Source organism: Sorex fumeus, unplaced genomic scaffold (assembly GCF_029834395.1).
Source record: "Sorex fumeus unplaced genomic scaffold, SorFum_2.1 ptg000047l, whole genome shotgun sequence".
NCBI lineage: Eukaryota > Metazoa > Chordata > Mammalia > Eulipotyphla > Soricidae > Sorex > Sorex fumeus.
In genome coordinates, this window is record NW_026606104.1 from 44713231 (window position 1) to 44732922 (window position 19692).

At 45.9% G+C, this 19692-nt stretch overlaps 1 protein-coding gene across 3 annotated transcripts in view; it reads left to right on the forward strand.

The window, feature by feature from the left end:
* The first annotated feature begins 7596 nt into the window (after positions 1–7596).
* The window catches only part of GMEB1 (glucocorticoid modulatory element binding protein 1), a 32806-nt gene continuing 20710 nt past the window's right edge, over positions 7597–19692 (forward strand). For all 3 annotated transcript variants that reach the window (XM_056123412.1, XM_056123411.1, XM_056123413.1), the window contains exons 1-2: positions 7597–7695; positions 16575–16729. In XM_056123412.1, coding sequence (XP_055979387.1) covers positions 16602–16729 — 128 coding nt within the window. In that variant the 5' untranslated portion in view covers positions 7597–7695; positions 16575–16601. The remainder of the gene's footprint in view (positions 7696–16574; positions 16730–19692) is intronic.

Genomic DNA, 19692 nt, shown 5'->3' on the forward strand with positions numbered 1-19692 from the left:
TCAGTTCTGTGAAACAGGTGATGGTGAGTGCCAGTTGCAGTATTAGGAGCTGGGGAGATTTTATTTTATTTGCTTTTTGGGTCACACCTGGTGATGCACAGGGGTTACTTCTGGCTCATACACTCAGGAATTACTCCTGGCGGTGCTTGGGGGACCATATGGAATGCTAGGAATGAGTTGGCCGAGTGCAAGGCAAACGCCCTACCTACTGTGCTATAGGCTGGAGAAATTTTAGGACAGTGGATAGGGCACTTGCTTTGCAAGTGGCTGAGCAGGGTTTAACCCCCAGCACCCCATATGGTGGTCTGCAGAGCCTTACCAGAAGTGATCCTTGAGTCCAGAGCCTAGAGTAAGCTCTAAGCACTATTGAGTGTGACCCAAAACCAACATGCCCCCCTCCAAAAAAAAAAAAAAAGACCACAAGAGTGTACTATTAATAATAAGCCTGGGGGGCATACTGGAGCAATAGCAGTGGGTAAGGCATTTGCTTTGCACATGGCCAACCCAGGTTCGAGTCCCAGCATCCCATATGGTCATCTGAGTACTGCCAGGAGTAATTCCTGAGTGCAGAGCCAGGAGTAACCCTTGTGCATCGCTGGGTGTGACACCCCCCCCAAAAAAAAATAGTAACACTGGGCTAGAAATGTGGCTCAACACTAGATCACTTGTATGTCTAAAGTCCTGGGTTCAATACCCTGCACTGCAAAAAAATGAAATAAAACCATACCAAACAGTAACACCTTCTGGCATTTCTTGGATGTTTATATGACATTGCAGACATAATTCTAAGTGCTTTTGTGAGCATGGGTCATATCATCACCTTCTGAAACAGAGACTTATCCTAGGTCACAATGCCAGCATTACTTGAAACTTATCCTGACTTTAAAACCAGAATGTTAGTCTTTGACTTTGGCCCTAGTGCTGGACAGTGGGGGAGGAGGGCTGGAATAGAAGAGATAGATGGTGATTCACTTGACTAGCCTGTATTGAGATTCATCTCTTCATTTTTTTTTCTCTCTCGCACCCACTGGCAGAACTTCCTCCTTTTCTTTCTGACTCCTTTTCTGATTCACTCCCCATCTGTTTGTGGCTTCTGAGAATATAGATGCAGAGGGTTGGGTAAGCTGTTGGGGGGTGGGAAGATGATATAAAACTGCAGACAGTCTTTAAAAAAAAAAGAATTCTGAATGCTATGTACAGGGCAATGTTCTAGGGGCTGGGATTTCTGTTTTAAATGAGACACTGTCCCAAGTCTCAGAGATTCATAGCTGAGGGCTATATATGTGCTTGTAGCAGGGGGGAGGGTAAGGACTAAAGAGGAAATGGGGTGGAATGGGAAGGGAAAGAAGGGTCATCACGGGGCTGCAAAGGAAATGTGAGTGGGTTGCGGACAGCACTATAGAAAGAATAAAGAGGGTGCATTCTGGAAGATAAAATGGGGTGAGCTGAAGATCTGGAAGAGAATTCCATGAAAATCAGCATGGGAAATGGTCATGAGACTCACGTACTGGAAGAATTTGAGGTCAGTGAGTCTGGGGTAGAGAGACAGAAAAGGGGAATAGAAAAGATGGGGGTGGGGGTGGGGTGGGGTTATAGCTCAGTAATCGAGTACCTGCCTTGTGATTATGAGCTGTGAGCTCTGAAAAGTCTGGTCAAATTTGATCCCTGACACCACCCTGGCTCTATTCTCTGATGTAGGGCAGATCAGAGAAGCCGATTTCTGGGGAAATCTAAGTGGGATGTGGAAACAGAAAATATGAATTCATGGTACACATGTTGAGTTTGCAGTTAGCTGCTGGCTGGTCTAGAGGCCTGGGGACACACAAGCCATCTCTTCACAGATACAAAGATTTAGGAGGATATATGAGCCTTTGCATATTGGTTCTTTCATGTGGGGAGGGGGGGGGAGTCTCACCCAGCTGACTTCCTGGTTCTGCACCCAGTGCAGAACTCCTGGTGGGGATTGGGGGACCATATGGAATGTGAGGGATCAAACGCAGGTCAGGTATATGCAAGGAGTAGGCCTTATCTGCTGTACTATTGCCAGCCTTGGTGGGATTTATTTTTATTTCTTTTTGGTCACACATGTAGGTGCTCAGATATAACACCAGGCATGGTGCTACTGTGGGAGTTCACTCCATGTGGTAGCAGGGATTGAACCTAGGGCTCCTGCAAGCAGATTGTGCACTCCGGCCCTTTGAGCCATCTTTCTAGTCCAGAGTTGTTTGTTTCCAGTTAAAATTTACAAAGTCAACGATGTAGCTGGGACTGGTTGTTAATTGTGCAGGCGGAGGACTTCAAAACCCTCCCTTGAGGGGCTGGAGAGAGCCAAGTAGGTAAGGCTTTTGCCTTGCAAGCTACAGGCCTGGGTTCAATCCCTGGCACCCTATAGGGCCCTGAACACTGCCAGGAATAATCTCTGAGCATAGAGACATGAGAAAGTCCTGAATACAAAGCCAGGTGTGTGCTTAGGGCTTCTATACCAGGTGGTATGGAATATGACTTTTCCACTTTTTTCCACATATGACCCCTTTTCACTGGGGAAATTTTAATCTTTATTTATTATTTGGCTTTTTGGATCATACCCAGCAAATGCTCAGGGGTTCTCCTGGCTCTGCACTCAGGAATTACTTCTGGTGGTGCTTGGGGGACCATATGGGATGCCAGAGATTGAACCTGGGCTGGATGCATGCAAGGCAAATGCCCTACCCACTGTACTATCACTCCAGCCCCAGGAGAAATTTTTACACCACCCCAGGTACATCATAATATAAAATAGGCTGGGATAGAGAAGGGACCACTAAGTAAATGATAGTTGGAGGGTTCACTTGGGCTGGGAGATGCGTGCTGAAAGTAGACTATGCACCAACATGATCACCGCTTAGTACCTGTATTGCAAACCATAACACCCAAAAGGAGAGACAGAGTAAGAGGGAATGTGCCTGACACAGAGGCAGGAGGTGGTAAAAGGTGGGGGTGGCAGGAGGGATACTGGGAACACTGTGGTGGAGAATGGACACTTGTGGAAGGAAGGGTACTCAAACATTGTATGACTGAAAAGTAATCACAAAAGTGTGTAAGTCTGTTAAAAAAAAAAGAATACTGGTTTGGCTTGCCACCAAAACCTTGGGGAAAATATATATTAGGGATATAAAGCATTGATGAATCATAAATTTAATAGATCATAAATTAGCTTTTTTAAATGAGTCATAAATGAAATTAATTTTAAGGAACTGGAGAGATAGTACAGCAAGCAGGGAACTTGCCTTGCATGCTGCCCAACTGGGTTCCATCCCTGGAGCCCCATAGAGTTGACCGAGACCCATCAGGAGTGATCCCTTGGTACAGAACTAGGAGCTCTGAGCACCTAGTTTGGGTGTGTCTTCAAAACAAAACAAAACAAAACAAAAGGGTACATTTTATGAAGGAAAGAACTAGACTTTAAGACAGTATATAGACATATATAGACAGTAATATAAAATGATGTGGGGTGCTACTGACCGAGAAAACAGCGGCAAAAACATAGATGTGATTACATCAAATTAAGAAGCTTTTGCACTTAAAAGAAAATGATAGCCAGAATGTCACTCCACATACTGGGAGAAAATATGTGCCCACCACTCATCTGATAAAGGGTTAATATCCGAGATATATAAAGCACTGGTAGAATTTACAAGAAAGAAAACTCAGTCACATCAAAAAATGGCATAAAGGGGGCTGGAGCAATAGCACGGCAGGTAGGGAGTTTGCCTTGCACTCGGCCGATCCGGGTTCGATTCCCAGCATCCCATACGGTCTCCCAAGCACCGCCAGGAGTAATTTCTGAGTGCAGAGCCAGGAGTAACTCCTGAGCATCGCCAGGTGTGACCCAAAAAGCAAAAACAAAACAAAACAAAAAAAAGGCATGAAGAGATGAACAGAAACTTCCCCAAGGAAAACATAAAGATGGCTAAAAAGGCTTATGAAAAAATGCTCTGCATCACTTATCAGAGAAATGTAAAGCAAAACAAAGAGATGTTATCTTATACCAGTGAGACTGGCAAACATTATAAAAAACAAACAAAAGCAATCAGTGCTGGCCTGGTTGTGGAGAAAAGAGGACCCCCATTCATTGCTGATGGAAATGCCTATTGTTTCAGCTCTTGTGAAAAAACTATATTGGCATGCCTTAAAATACCTAGGAATTGAGTTTCCATACCATCCAGCAACTCCACTCAGCATATTGGCACCTAGTCTCAGGGCACAAAAACTTCAGAAAAAACATTTGCAGGCCTGGAGTGATAGCTGGGTAGGGAGTTTGCCTTGCACATGGTCGACCGGGTTTGATTCCCAGCATCTCATATGGTCCCCCGAGCACCACTAGGAGTAATTCCTGAGTGCATGAGCCAGGAGTAACCCTTGTGCAATGCTGGGTGTGACCCAGAAAAGCAAAAAAAAAAAAAAAAAAAAAAAAACAAACCCCAAAAAGCATTTGCACTATGTTCATTACAGCACTATTCACAATAGCCAAAATCTAGAAACAACACAAATGACCAAAACCAGATAAAGAAACTGGTATAGGACTGGAGAGATAGCACAGCGGGTAGGGCGTTTGCCTTGCACGCGGCCGACCCGGGTTTGATTCCCAGCATCCCATATGGTCCCCTGAGCACCGCCAGGAGTAACTCCTGAGTGCAGAGCCAGGAGTAACCCCTGTGCATCACCGGGTGTGACCCAAAAAGCAAAAAAAAAGAAAAGAAAAAAAAAGAAACTGGTATATACACATAATGGAATACTACTCGGCTGTAAGAAAAGATGAAATCATGCAATTTATTGCTACATGGATGGATATGAAGAATATCAAATTGAGTGGTTAGTCAGAAATAGAGGAACAGACAGAAAATGATCTGTTTCACAAGTAAAATATAAAGAAACAAAGTAGGAGTATCATAAATAATCCAAAGTCACCAGAGACTGAGAACTGGTCAAGAACTAGTGTTTAGTATGATGTTTATAACAGGCGAGGGAAGAGGGGAGGGACAGGATGTGGGAGGTAGGGGTGGAACACTGGGACAATGGTAGAGGGAAGTGGACATTCTGGTATGGTGTGGGAATGTGTTACATGAAACCCTGTCATTAATAGTCTTGTAAACCACAGTGCCTTAAATAAAATTTTAAAAATGAATAAAATGACATGGGGTGAGAAAGATCGTACAGTGCTTAAGATACTTGCCTTGCATGTGGCCCACTCATTTGATCCCAAATACTATATCTGGTCCCCTGTGAATGTGGGCTTCTCCAAAGGCAGAGAGAACCCCTACACATCCCAGCATTAGATATGAAAGCATGAGAGTACATATTTCAAGTAGGGAGATGTTGGCGCCACATATGCTCAACCATGTGGGCACAAGCAGCATATAGGCTTGGACAGCATATGTGCTCAAACCATCTCTCTTTAAAGAATGAGGAGGGGACAGAGAGCAGGGTGTTTGCATAGCACATGGCCCACAAAAATTCCCATATGCGATAGCACATCGGGTAGGGCATTTGCCTTGCACGCGCCAACCTAAGTTCGATTCCCAGCATCCCATATGGTCCCCTGAGCACTGCCAGAAGTAATTCCTGAGTGCAGAGCCAGGAGTAAACCCTTGTGCATTGCTGGGTGTGACCCAAAAAGAAAAAAAAAATTCCCATATGGTTCCCCAAGCTGCCATGAGTAAGTCCTTGCCGCACCACTGGGTGTGGCCCAAAAACAAACAAGCAAACAAAACAAAAGAAAAAAGAAAAAATTTAGAATTCAGACTGACAAACATCCTCCGAGTCCCCAACCAATTCAGTTCCAGTTATACTGCTCACTCCTGGGCTGCCATGCCTGTATTGAATCAAGCAAACTTCCTGTCACCTCTTCCTGTCAAAAAGAAAGAGATCAGAGATGTGGCTTCTAGAAGAAGAGATGGGGAAGCAGTTCTCTCTGGCTCTTAGAAATGTGTCAGCACACCACCTTATTTGTTCTCAGAGTTTAGAGCCATGGACTAGGAAGAGGGAAGGTTTTCATTCTGAATCCTAACTATCCACCATTTGCATGTTCTGTGACTTTAAAGGATTAGTTAATTTCCTTTGGCCTTTAAAAATAATATATACAAGGAAATAAAACAAGATACTTTAGGTGGCCTTTTTCTTTATTTTTTTGGGGGTAGGGTCACATCTGGCGGTGCTCAGGAATCACTCCTGGAGATCTCATGGGACAATACTGGATGCTGGGGACAGACCCTGGCTTGGTCAAGTTCAAGGCAAACACCTAATCTATATTTTCTTTCTCTGCCCTTTATGGTTGCCTTGAGGATTATATAAAACAAAACCATTTTCCAGGGTGGAGAATGTAGAGCACCTGCATGCAGGAGGCCCTGGGTTCCATTCCTGAAACCAGATGGTCCCTCCAGCATTACCAGGAGCAGCCCCAAAGCACCACAGGATGTCATACAAACCCAAAAACAACTACAGCAGCATTAAAAAAACAAAACAAAACAAAACCTTTCAGGACTAGATGCTGAAAGAAGGTAAAGTGACATGCATGATATCCTATCAGTAACAGTATTGTAAGCCTCAGTGCCTAAAAAATGTGTGTGTAGGGGGGGTGATGAAAAAAAATAGTTTCGGATACAGAGGCAGGCTTGGGGGAAAGAAGTAAACTAGCGACATTGGTGGAGAAAAGTAACACTGGTGAAGGGATTGGTGTTGAAACATTGTATACCTGAAAATAAATCAAGAATAACTTTGTAACTTTGTAATTCACAGTGAGTCATTTAAAGAAAAATCTTACACTAGAAGAAAGCTCAACAAGCTGGCTTGGCCGCACCACGGCACATCCTCTGGCACTGGATAGAAGCCCCTGAGTGCGGATGGTTCCCCTCCCCTCCTCCGGACAACCTTCCCCTCCCCCCCTCCCCCGCCCCTATTTTCCATTAAGTCCTTAAGGCCCGAACCATAGAAAAGTTTTCAGATTACTATTACTGGACCCAGCAACTTTCCCAACTATTTTTCAGGTTATCGTCTCATTATGCCCAAGGCAACATAGAGGATTTGAGCAGTTAAATAATTTCCCCACGGGGTTAAAACTTGAACCCAGAACCTCACCATCAGGAAAGGCTTGCCAACAAGCATGATCAGAGAATGTTACAGCTTGCTCTAAAACACGTGACCAATTACTGCCTGTACCCACCAGGTTTTCTGACTCCAAATTGATAGTTGGGCCATAACTTATGAAGGTCTAATAAGACGCGCGTTTCATAAAACAGGATTTGGGGAGGCAAAAGAGATTCCGAAGCAGTGGGGGTCCCGTCTTTGCCCCCAATGCAGTCGAGGTCCTGTCTTTGCCCCCAGAGCGGACGAGAAATCTTTTAGGCCTCATTTTCTTCCTCCTCGGAGCGGTGAACGAGTTATTGACATCCTTAGCGTCCTCCCCCATACGAGTCCAGGGCAAAAGCCGGGCCCTGCTCAGGTAATGGCCCAAATCCGGACGGCTGAGGTTCGTCCTGTCCGCGACGCCGGCAATAGGGACGCGTCCCCTTTAAGGCGGCAGCTCGCCGGCGGCGGCGGCCGGAAGTGTTGAAGCCCGGCCTGGCGGCGGCGGTGGCGGTAGCAGCCGTGGCGGCTTCTGCGCATGCTCCGTCGCCCGCCCGCCCTGGCCGCTCGCCGCCCGCCCGCCCGACGGAGACGGTGAGGAGGGGGAGGGGTGGGCGCGCGGGCGCGGGCGCGGGGTGGGGTGGGGGCGGGGGGGGCGGGCGCGGGGGCCGCGCGGCGGCCGGCGAGGGCGGGCGGGCGCGCAGGGGGCGGGGGGCTGCTGCCTCCGCGGGCGCCTCCCCACGCCCTGTGCGTGCCGCCGCCGCCGCCGGGGAGCGAGCGGACGTCGCGGCGCCGCGGGGGGGTGGGGGGACGCTGCCGCTGGGTCCGCCCGAGCAGCCGGGCCGCCCCCAGCGCGGCCGGCCGCGCTGCACGGGCTCGGCCCCCGGCCGAGGGCGGGGGGGCCCCGCGAGCCCCGCACTGGAGGCCCCCGACGCCCCCGGGCCGAGGGGCCCGGAAGTCCTCGGTCGAGGGTCCAGGAGGGGCCGAGCGGCAGCGGATGGAGAGGGCCGGACGCCCGGGACCCCGGCGAGGGTCTGGGGATCCCGAACTAGTGCCGAGGCCTGGCCGGGGAGCACCGGGCCCTTTGGATGCGTTGCTAGGGAGAGGCCTGGGTGTCGCCCAGGGAACGGGGGCATGACAGGAGAAGGGGACCCCGGTGCCCGCCCCGGAGGGAACTCCGCGGAGCCTGGACGGGGCAGCTCGAACCGGAGTGAGCACCGGGAACTCCTTTCCACCCCACGGAGCGCGAGAGGGCCTGTGGCCCCTGAGCCTGGGAACAGCCCCACTCTCCCTCTCCAGGGCGTGGTGACAGCGCTGGGCCGTGGGAGCTGGGGACGGGGAAGGGGCGCGCCCGGGGGACGCGGGCGACACTGGTTTGCCCAGGAGGGGTGGGGAGGGCCACGGAGGGCCGCTCCGAGGGACACAGGCTTTCTCGCAGTAATGGGGAGTGCACTGGGCCAGCTGGGGTGTCCAGGCTGGGAATATTGTTAGGACCCGGGACTAGTGATTGAGGGGGACAGCGCAGCGCACCCCTGCTTTCTGAAGTGCCAGCTGTGGGCCAGGTGAGGGGCAGCAGAAGGGAGACGGACTTTTCCCTGGAGAGGGAACCACGGACTTAGCTGTGACCTTGGGCCAGGGGACCGCAGGCAGGAGGCCTGAACTGACCGCCTGAGCGCATCCAGAAACCGCCCGCTGCACACACGCTGTGGGGACCTTTGGGAGTTTTGGGCTCTCGTAGGTGTCCCAGAACCCAAAGATGTCCCTTACGGAGGGTTAGGGGAAAGGGTGAGCGGATCATTCTAGACTCGGGGGATTGGCCTATGCTAATGTTTACCAAAGTGCATTTGGAGGACTTTAATTAAATTTTTGGACTGTCGCCCCATGTTTGTTAGCCTTTTTATCAGTTATTCATGGCTGCTGACTCGATAACTTTTTCATTCAGTCACTAATCAGGAGATTACTCGTTTTTATTCCAACAAACACAACTTGTAGTCAACTCCATTGGATTGGTTTGAGGCTCATTTTGGTCTTTCCCTAGGTTGTAGACCCCAGTAGGATGAATCTTCAAAGAACTCCGTTATCTCATTGGTTCCCCAAAAATCTTCAATATATTACTTATCCTGAGCTTCATTTACTCTATTTCCCTTAAGATGGTTCTATGTTAAAAAAAATAATAATAAGGTGGTTCTATGTTGCCTTCTTGTTGGCTTCATTGCCTTTGGTAGCATTCTAGGTCACCTACTTTATGAATGAGAAAAGAAAGGGAAGAGGGAAAAGAGTTTTGGCCTCAAGTAAATACAATTTTAATTATTTCTTGATTTCTACACATGACTGGAGAGAGTTCAGAGGCTGAGCACATGCTTTGTATGCATGGATTTGATTGTACCCTGAGCACTATCATGTGTGGCTGCCGAATGAAAGGGTAGACTGCAGGACAGGAGAGATGCTATAGCAGGCAGGATGACTCTGACTGTCCCCACATGCCCCATATTGTCCTCAAGCCCCACTAGGAGTGATCTTTGAGCACAGAGTCAGGAGCAAGCTGAGAGCAGCAGGGAGTGGCCTCTAAAAAAAAGGATAGACTACACAGGGTCCCAGGCATGTGGCTTAGTGGTAGAGCACTTGCCTAACGTGCGAGTCTTGGGTGTGAGTCCCTGCTCCTCAGGACAAATTTAAAGAAATAGACAATACACAGTTAACAAAAATTGTAATCCAGTGAGTGGGATAAATACACGAGGGTTAGGAAATTTCAGGGTATATAGCATTTCTGTTCCTTTACAGCTGCCAACTTTGATGCCCTTACAACATGTGACACTTGGGCTTGTGGTTTTTAAACAGCTTTAGAACCTAATCTAGACTAGGTCAGATGTCCTTTGTTTAGTTTTCTGATAACTTTTGTGAGCAGTCAGGTGCTTACTTTCAAGGTGTCTTTCTAGTCTTTGAAAATAACTATAAAGTATTTTTTCTTTTCATATAAATTGACATTTCCCTTACATAGTTTCAGTTTTGTGTGATCCCACAATGAATACTCTTCCATTAAATACCCAAAGGACCAACTCATCTTGCCTCAGGAGTTTTGTTGCTATAAACAAAAGCCACTTTTCACTTTACACTTAGCTGAAAGAGATGACCTTGCAGGTAGCTAATATAGTCTGTAGAGCTGGTTTCAGGTTACTTGCTAGAATATGGTATTTAGGGTAATAAGAGATGTTCAAACCCAAACTTACTTCTCTAAAGAATGTAAGAATTGCCGTGTTGAATCAGACCTGTGTCTGACTGGCACTGAGAAATATATTGTGAATGATTATAATTATCTTTTTTTATAAACTCAGGTTAGAGAAACATTCAAATTGTTTTACTTGGGTTCTGAAATGTGGTAGGGATGAGGAGTAAACTTGAGTTTATATTTAGGAAAGAATCAAATATTAGTGATACTTACTCATGATATTGTGGACGGCCAGAGAGATAGTACAGCAGGCAGGGCATTTGCCTTCTATGCGGCTAATCTGGATTTGATCCCTGGCATCCCATATCATTCCTTATGGAACCCTGAGCACTGCCAGGAGTAACTGCTGAGCATTGCCAGGTGTGTCTCAAAACTGAATAAAAAAGTTGTAGAAAGGAATTAGGATAGAAGATTGGAACTACAAGGATCCTGGACTGGAAATGTAGTATAGAGGGTAAAGTGCTTACCTTATATGTGGCCAACCCTGGTTTGATCCCCAGCACTGCATATGGTCCCAGGAGCACAACCTAGAGTAAGCCCTGAGCCCTGCTGGGTATGACCCCCAAACATACCCCCCAAACAAAAACAAAAAACAAACTAGAAGTATCTTTCCAATTCTGCTATGTAACAATTTACATAAGTTATTAAATTAAGAAAGTAAAAGCCTATTTAACATACTGAACTATTTTAATTATGTGGCCCAGAGTATGCCACAGCAGTAGACTATATATATACCTCATGTATGAAACCCTGGGTTCATTTCCCAGCATCCCTCCAAAAAACTTAATTATGTAATAGTAAAAAAACACAAGTTGACTGTAAACACATATTCAACAAACATTGGTGCAGTTATTTATTTATTTTTTGCTTTTTGGGTCATACCCTGCAATGCTCAAGGATTACTCCTGGCTCTGCACTGGCAGTGCTTGGGGGACCATATGGGATGCTGGGAATCGAACCTGAGTTGGCCGCGTGCAAGGCAAACATCCTACCCGCTGTGCTATCGCTCCAGCCCCTGCTGCAATTATTTTTAACTCAGCCTGTGTTTCTACCGTTCAAGTTTTGAATATCCATTGGTTCTGTTATTCTAGGATTTGATGGCATATTTATGCTTTATCATGTCCCTTTTTCACTTTCTCATCAGAGGTCTAATTGTTTTGGTTCTGATACTGGCAGTCAGCCAAACCAGTCCATTGATTCTTTTTTTCACCTCCTAGTTTGTTGTTTTGTTTTTCTTTTTGAGCCACACCCACGGGTGCTCAGGTATAACTTCTGGTAAAACTCAGGGGACCATTTGAAATACCAAGGATTGAACTTAAATATAGGAGCAGATTTGAGAGGGATTCTGAGTTCAATTTAAGATATGTAAAAGAGAACAGAAGAGAGGCCAGAATGATAGTCCTGTAGGTAAGGTATTTGCCTCAGTATGAGGCGACCAACTTGGGTTCAATACCTGGCATCTCATAATAGCCCCCTGAACTTTGCCAGGAGTGATCCCTGAATGTGGAGCCAGGGGTAAGCTGTAAACACATCTGGGTGTAGCCCAAACAAACATTGTTCCCCAGCCAAAATAAAAGTCATCTTTTTTTTTTAAGAGGCTTTTGGAAAGAGCGTAGAGCTCATGAAAATATTTATGTGCGAGAATCATAAAGGGCAGAAATGTAAGTCAGATATGTGAAGTTTTAAGTGTTAAACTGAACACGTGAAAGTCAAATGTACCTGAAAGTCAAATGATCTCTAACATTTGTCAGATCCTATGATGAGCAGGGCTGTGGGAGACAAAAATATTTAAAATTTTGCTTTTGGGCCACACTCAGTTGTGCTCAGTGGTTACCCCTGGTGGTGCATGGAGGACCGTATGGGATATTGGGCGTTGAACCTGGATTGGTTGTATGCAAGGCAAGCGCCATACACAGTATTTTCAGAGTAGTACTTGTTCTCACAGAGTATAATGCAGTTATGGAAATGTCTGCAATAAAGAGCATTAGTGTAATAAATCCTAGAGGAGCGCTGCAAGCCAACTAATGGAGAAAATGACTTGGGGGCTTAGTGGTAGAGCATTTGTCTTGCTCAAGATCCTGGGTTCGATCCTCAGCACCATTTATATACACAAAAAACAGTGATAGAAGGGGAAAGAGGGCCTGGAGCACTAGTGTATCAGGTAAGGCACGTGCTTTGCACATGGCAGACCTCGATTCTATTCCCAGAATTCCATGTGGTCCCCCAAGCCCTCCTCCATTGTCAGTATTATGCCCTGAGCAGGAGTGAGCCCCAATAATAACAACAAAAAAAAAAAGAGGAAAGAAATAAAATGGCTTCTTCAGTGGCATCTTGGTAGAGATGCTTTGGGCTTTGAACTGGACCTTGAAGGGAGGAGCAGGTGAGAGGAAAGGAGTTTTGGGTTTAGGGCATAATCAGGGTATAGATACCTGAAAGTACATACTATATGTTCAGAATGCAGTGAATGTTGATGTGATTGGAACTATAGATTTTTTGGGTACTAAGTTAGAAAAGTATTTCAGAGCCAAATGAGAGATAGTGCTATGTTTAAATATGTATGTTACGGGCAATTCTGTGACAGAGCTGAGATGTGGATTAGGTTGGTTGATTACTAGCTGCACCTTCAAATCGCATCCATCAGGCACCTACTCTATTCAGCACAGTCATCTTCACATATCTAAGTAAATACAGTGCTGTTCTTTGTTTTTTTTCCTCAACTGTGGGGACTGACAGCTACAGAGTATCCTGGGGCCCTTTGGATTTTCATAAGCTCCAGAAAAGGTGGACCAGAGAGATAATACAAGTGTTAGGGGGCTAGAGTGATAATATTGTGGGTAGGGGCACTTGCCTTGTATGCAGCGAACCTGAGATTGATCCCTGGCATCCCATATGGTCCTCTGAGCCCACCGAAAGTGATTCCTGAGTGCAGAGCCAGGCGTATCCTTGAGCATCATCAGGTGTGGCCCAAAAACAAAACAGGAGTTAAGTTGCTAGCTTTGTGTTCTGTCAACTTGAGTTTGATCTCCAGGAGGCACCGGAAATGGTCTCCCAAGTGAGCCGGAAGTGAGCCCTGAGTACCATTGGGTTGGCTCAAGACCAAAAAAAAAAAAAGATTCAGAACATTTTTTGAATTACATGTTCTCCCCAAATCAAAAGTTATTTTTATTCCTTCTTTACATCCCCCTCATTCCCCCACCCAGGGGGGACCATGTGGTGCCAGGGATGGGACTGAGAATGGCCACATGCGAGGCAATTGTTTTAACGCCTTTACTATCTGCAGCCCATCTCTTCCGCCTTCGTTTTGCTTGTGGATGTGATAACTGGGGGTTGCTCAGCCTGCATGGCTGTGGTGCTACAGGCTTACCAGCACATTCTTAGTTGAGGCACACAAGTTCCAGTTGTGAGCTTTGGAGATAGCTCATAGCACTAGAGCTCATGCCTTGCACCAGACCACAAATATATAGCTTGCACCCAACACCCTGTATATAGCTCTAGAGGGCTCCAAACACCACAGGTTTGGCCTTGGTGACTGCCAAGCTGTTTTAGGGTGTCCCTGCTAGACCTTAGCACCACTGGGCCAAAGCAACATCACATCATAAGGCCCAAGCATTGAACCATCTGTGCAGTTTGGCTGAGAATGACTACGAGTGGCCCTGGGCCCCTGAACACTTTCAGGAGCTGGTTGGGGAGGCTCCCCTCCACCCCATGAAAAGCTATGTTTGTAGTGTTCACTGGGGATCATTAAAGTGCTCACTAGAAACCACAATTCCTGGCACTGGTGCTCACGTATCCTTTAGCTGGATGCTCATGGGTGCACCTTTTAGTGTCGCTCACATATACCTGACTCTGTTGCAGTCAGCTATTACTTACAACACCAGGGATCACAGATAACAGAGCTCACACGTAGTGCATCTGGGATTTGAACTCATGTTTATACACCTTCAAGGCAGGCAATCTAAATCCCAGCATCCCTGCTTTCAGTTACTTTATTGTTGTTTCTTTAGTCTACCGCTCTCCCAGCTGAGATATTTTGGCTGCCATTACTTTATTGTTTTTTGTTTTCTTTTGATTGGAGGCTACACCAAGCAGTGCACAGGCCTTATTTCTGGCTCTGTGCACAGGGACCACTCCTGAAGGGGTTTGGGGCACCAGGGATTAAACCTGGGTTTGTTGTGTGCAAGACAAGCACCTAACCCATTGTACTATCTCTCCAGCCCTAGTTACTTTATTTTAAAAAATGGGAGCAGGGGGGCCGGAGCGATAGTACAGCGGGTAGGGCATTTGCCTTGCACATATGTGACCCAGGTTCAATCTTTGGCATCTCCCTAGCATCCCGTACCCCCTGCACCAACAGGACTAATTCCTGAGTGCAGAGTCAGAAGTAACCCCTGAGCATTGCTGTGTGTGACCCAGAAAAAAGGGGGGGGTGTAGTGGTGTAGTTTAACCACACCTGCCTGTGCTCAGGAATTACTTCTGACTGTGTTCAGGGATCACTCTTGTGGTACCCAGGGGATTATACGCAGTGTTGAGAACCAAACCCAGGTCAGCCACATGAAAGGCAAGTGTCTTATCCACTATTCTATCTCTCCAACTCCTGCTTTTATTTTATTTTAAATTTTTGGTTATTTTTTTTGTGGGGGGGGGCAGTACATCTAACAGCACTCAGTGCTTACTCCTCGCTCAACTCTTAGAGAGGACACTCCTAGCAGTCCCAGAGGACCATATGGGGTACCAGGGATTGAATCAGAGTCAGCTATGTGCAAAGCAAGCACCTTACCCACTGTACTATTGCTTTGGCCCATCCTGCTTTTACTTACTTTAGAATCAGGAAACATCATTGTTTCCTGATCATAGGAAACACTTGTTTCCCTACAAATTGTTTAAGGGAAATGTCTGGTGAGATAATCTCTTCATTTAGTCTGAGGCTAAAACATATTAAGTAATTTCTAGAGACATCACAAATGTAGCTCAGAACTAGAACATGTGCATTGCATTGTATGAATCCCTGGGTTTGATTCTAAAAAAAAAATCAGGAACAAAGCAGCACTAAAAAAAGAAGTAAAAAACAATAGTTCATAGAGGTCATACAATTAGATTCAGCATTTGTTAACTACTACATAATGATGCAAGTTATCTTTTTTTTCTCATACAGCATAGTTCAGTTGGCAAGTAGAGACTAGATACTTTGTTAGGTACTTACAAAGAACAGAACACTTCATGAAATTGCATTTAAAATAGATATGATTCTTGCTTTCTAGGCCTATACTGTCTGGGATGGAACTATCAGTATGCTATAAACTAGCTCTCTTGGGTTTTTTATTTTTGTTGTTTCTTGTTTTTGAGCCACACTGCCTATACTTGGGGTCACTGCTCCTCGCTCTACATTCAGGAATTACTCCTGTCAGTACTCATGTGACCATATGGGATGCTGGGGCAAGTATCCCTCCCACTATGCTGTCACTGTAGCCCTAAACCAACTCTCTTTAAAAAAACAAAAAAAAACACCTGGGGGCTGGAGAGATAGTACAGAGAATAGGATGCTTTCCTTGCATGCGATTGACCCTGATTCAATCCCCAGAACCCCATATGGTTTCTGAGCACTGCCAGGTGTTGCCAAAAAGACAATAAAAACCCAACAAAACAACCTGATTTGTAGTGCTTGCCAATTTCTGTGGAGAGTAGTTTTTCACTATCACTCATTTTGAGCAACCAACTTGATTGTCACTAAAGGAGAAGTTTGGAAGAAATGAGCACTGTCAGTTTCAGGAGCCGGTAAAAAGCTGACTCTGGCACACCACAGGATGAATCACACATACTGAGAAAAACCTAGAATCAACAATGAACACTAGGGCTTTTCTGGAACTATAAGAGTCTTTATCAGTCTTTTCATATAGTTTCTGTCCTTTTCAGAGGATCTTTAGGGCACTACATTTTTTTGTATGCTATACTCAGCAGTGCTCAGGGATTACTCCCTCAGGCTTGGGGTATAGGGGTTGAACCCTGGTGGGCCTTGGTAAAATAGGAGCCCTACCCTGTACTCTGCCAGTCCTCCAGTATGCTCTTGAAATTGATAGTCATTACTCTTTTTCTACTATCCTGTAGTTGTCATCTTTTGAAAGCAAACAAAGTTTCTAGTGAGTTCCTCTCTGGATTTTAAATTTCTAAATGAATTACAAAGTTACAAAGTTACAAAGTTACTCCAGCTTGAGTTTCTGGCATACAATGAGTTCTTGTTTCTAACAGCAGCCCCCGCTCTCTGACTACATGTGAAAGATGGCCAATGCGGAAGTGAGTGTCCCAGTGGGGGATGTGGTTGTGCTACCCACTGAAGGAAATGAAGGGGAGAACCCTGAAGATACTAAAACCCAAGTGATCTTGCAGTTACAACCTGTGCAGCAAGGGTAAGTAATAACAGATTTGAGTTTTCTGAGTTAAATCTTACGAGACTTACAGGATGGGAAAACGAAAATTTCATGATTATTTAGCTCAGTAGAACATTCAGCATTGATCTCACATCTGTCTAAATTTTCATCTCCAATTTATTGGGTCTGTGTCATTCCTTATTGAAACAATTAGCCTCTCTCCCTCTTCTCCCTGTGAACTTCATGAGGGTAAGTTACACGATTTTCTCATTTTGTTTGCTAATGAATACTACGAATAAGCCTAGTGTAAGCACCCATCACCAGCAAAACTCCAGACATTAGTACATATCTGTCAAAAGAGTTTTTTTTGTTGTTGTTTTTTCAGATTTACAAACTTTTGTGCTTGGGTTTCAGTTATACAATGATCGAGTACCCGTCCCTCCACCAGTGCCCATTCTCCACCACCAGTGATCCCAGTAACACCCCCACCGCCACACCCCCCACCTCGCTCCCCCTCTGTGGCAGGGCATTCCCTTTTGCTTTCTCTTTCTTCAGGGTGTTGTGGTTTGCAATAGATGTATTGAATGGCCATCATGTTCAGTCTATAGTCTACTTTCACCACGCACCTCTCATCCTGAGCGAGTCCTCCAACACCCCAAAAACGGTTTTTTTAAAGAGATACCACACCTAGCAGTGCTCAGGGTTTATCTCTGGTTGTGCACTGGCTCCTGGTGGGTTTACCAAGCTCATATAGGGTGCAGGGGATCAACCGGGGTTGACCTCATGCAAGGCAAGTGCCCTACCTGCTGTACCTAATCCAAGTCAAGGATTTTTTTTTTTTTTTGGAGTGCTGGGGATCAAACCATTAACTCACATGCCTGACTCAGTAGGGTTTTTTAGCTTTTCACCTTTTGCCATGTCTGGTTCTGTGCTCAGGGGCCATACCTGCGGTGGTGCTGGGGGACCATGTGCAGTGCCAGGATTTGAATCAGAGTTGTAGCTGCAGCACCATACTAGGAAAGCACCTTAACCTTTGTGCTATCTCGCTAGTTCCAAGCTTTTTCAGTACAACCATAGTTTCCTGAACATTTCTGAATATTCTTAAACATAAAGGAATTATTCTAAGGATTTATAAGGAGAACTCATTAATAATTCCTGAAATATCAGTAGATTAATATTTTTTGTTATACATATGTGTATTCAATATCCACTTGTTTGGAAATATCATTTGTTTATTTATTTTGAGCTGTGGGGGCCACACCTGGCAGTGTTCAGAGGTTACTCTGGCTCTTTGCTCAGGAGTGACTCCTGGTGGTGTGGGGACCATTGTAATTTCAGAGATTGAATAACTCCCTACCTGCCATACTCTCGCTCCAGCCTTAGTAGCAGATTTTTAAAGGAGATACATGATCACTCTGATAGAAACATAGATCAGTTAGATATAAAAGCCTATATCAAACTATTCCCCACAATGTTGAACCAGCGCAGGCCTGATGTGCTAAGCCTAGGGATGCTCAGCCCTAGTCATGCTCAGGGGCCACCAAGGTTATACCTGGCAGTCCTTGGGGAATCTAGATTGTACTGGGAATGGAACTCAGTTCCTAGCTCATCTAAGGCATGTGCCCTAGCCATTTGTCTATCTCCCTGATCCAAATAGATGGATTTCAGGAAACACTTTCTCTATGTAGTGCCTCTAGTTATTGTTAATTACTTTGGGCATAGCCTTTTACTTTTTTGTTTTGATTTGGGTCATACCCAGTGGTGCTCAGGGACTGTTCTCAGCTTGGTGCTCAATGGTTGCTCCCAGTGTTGCTCAGGGATGAAATTCATGCCTTCTACATACAGAACATGTGCCCCAGCCCATTGAACTCTCTCTTCAACCTATGTCATGAACTTTGTTTGTTTTTAGGGGAGGCAGGGGTAGGGGCACACCTAGCAGTGCTTAGGGCTTAATCCTGGCACTGCAGTTAGGGATCAGTCCTAGTGCTGCTTGGAGGACTATATTTTCAGTATTTCATGCCATCTCCCTCCTCCCCTTATACTGTAGAACTGCTGGCCTAGAACACTAAATCTGTCAGGTCCACATCTCGTGCTCACTCAGTATTACTAGGAGTGGTTCTAGGTCCAGGTGGCCCTAGGCCCCTGGAGTTGGTCCCAATATATTAAAAACAAAAACAGAAAAAAATGAAGCTTTGAAAGGGCACTGAGGAGATAGTTCAAGTAGTAAAGCACATGCCTAATGTGTGAGACCTTGAGTTGGATCTCCAGTAGCATATGACCCCGTGAGCATCCCTAGAGTGACCCCATTTAAAAATAAGAGTAAGGGGCCAGAGTGATAGTACAGTGGGTAGGGCACTTGCCTTACACACAGCCAGCCCAGGTTTGATCCCTGGCACTCCATCTGGTCCTTCAAGGCCAACAGGCAGGATCCTTGAGCACAGAACTAGGAGGAAGCCCTGAGCACTACCAGGTATGGACCCAGAACAAACATATCAACATTTGGATTAGAGCTAGGGCTCCATGAACTGAGCACATGTTTTCCATGTGGGAGGTGTGGATTCACTCCTAGTGCCATGTGATTTCTCTCATACTATTAGGAACAACCTCTGAGCATTGAGACAGGAGTAGCCCCAGGCACTATTGGGTGTGTCGCCTAGAACGTAAGCAACTTCTAGGTCTGACTCTTCTGGCTCTGCAAGCTTAAGGTTGTGAATTCCATTCCCTGTGTCACCGTACTTGCTGAGTACTATCATGTCACCTCTGCTCTCTGTGATTTCCCTGCCCCACAAACAGTTTCTAGTTGCATCGTAAAGTATGTGAGCATCTTGGCCAAGGAGTGTGATCCTATGCAAGTATGTTTAGGAGTACTACTGTGGTGGGGGGGGGGGCGGGGGAGGCTGGAGTGATAGTACAGTGGGAGGGTGTTGCACAGGGTTGACCCGGGTTTGATTCCTCACATCCGATATGGTCTCCTGAGCACTGCCAGGAGTAATTCCTGCGTG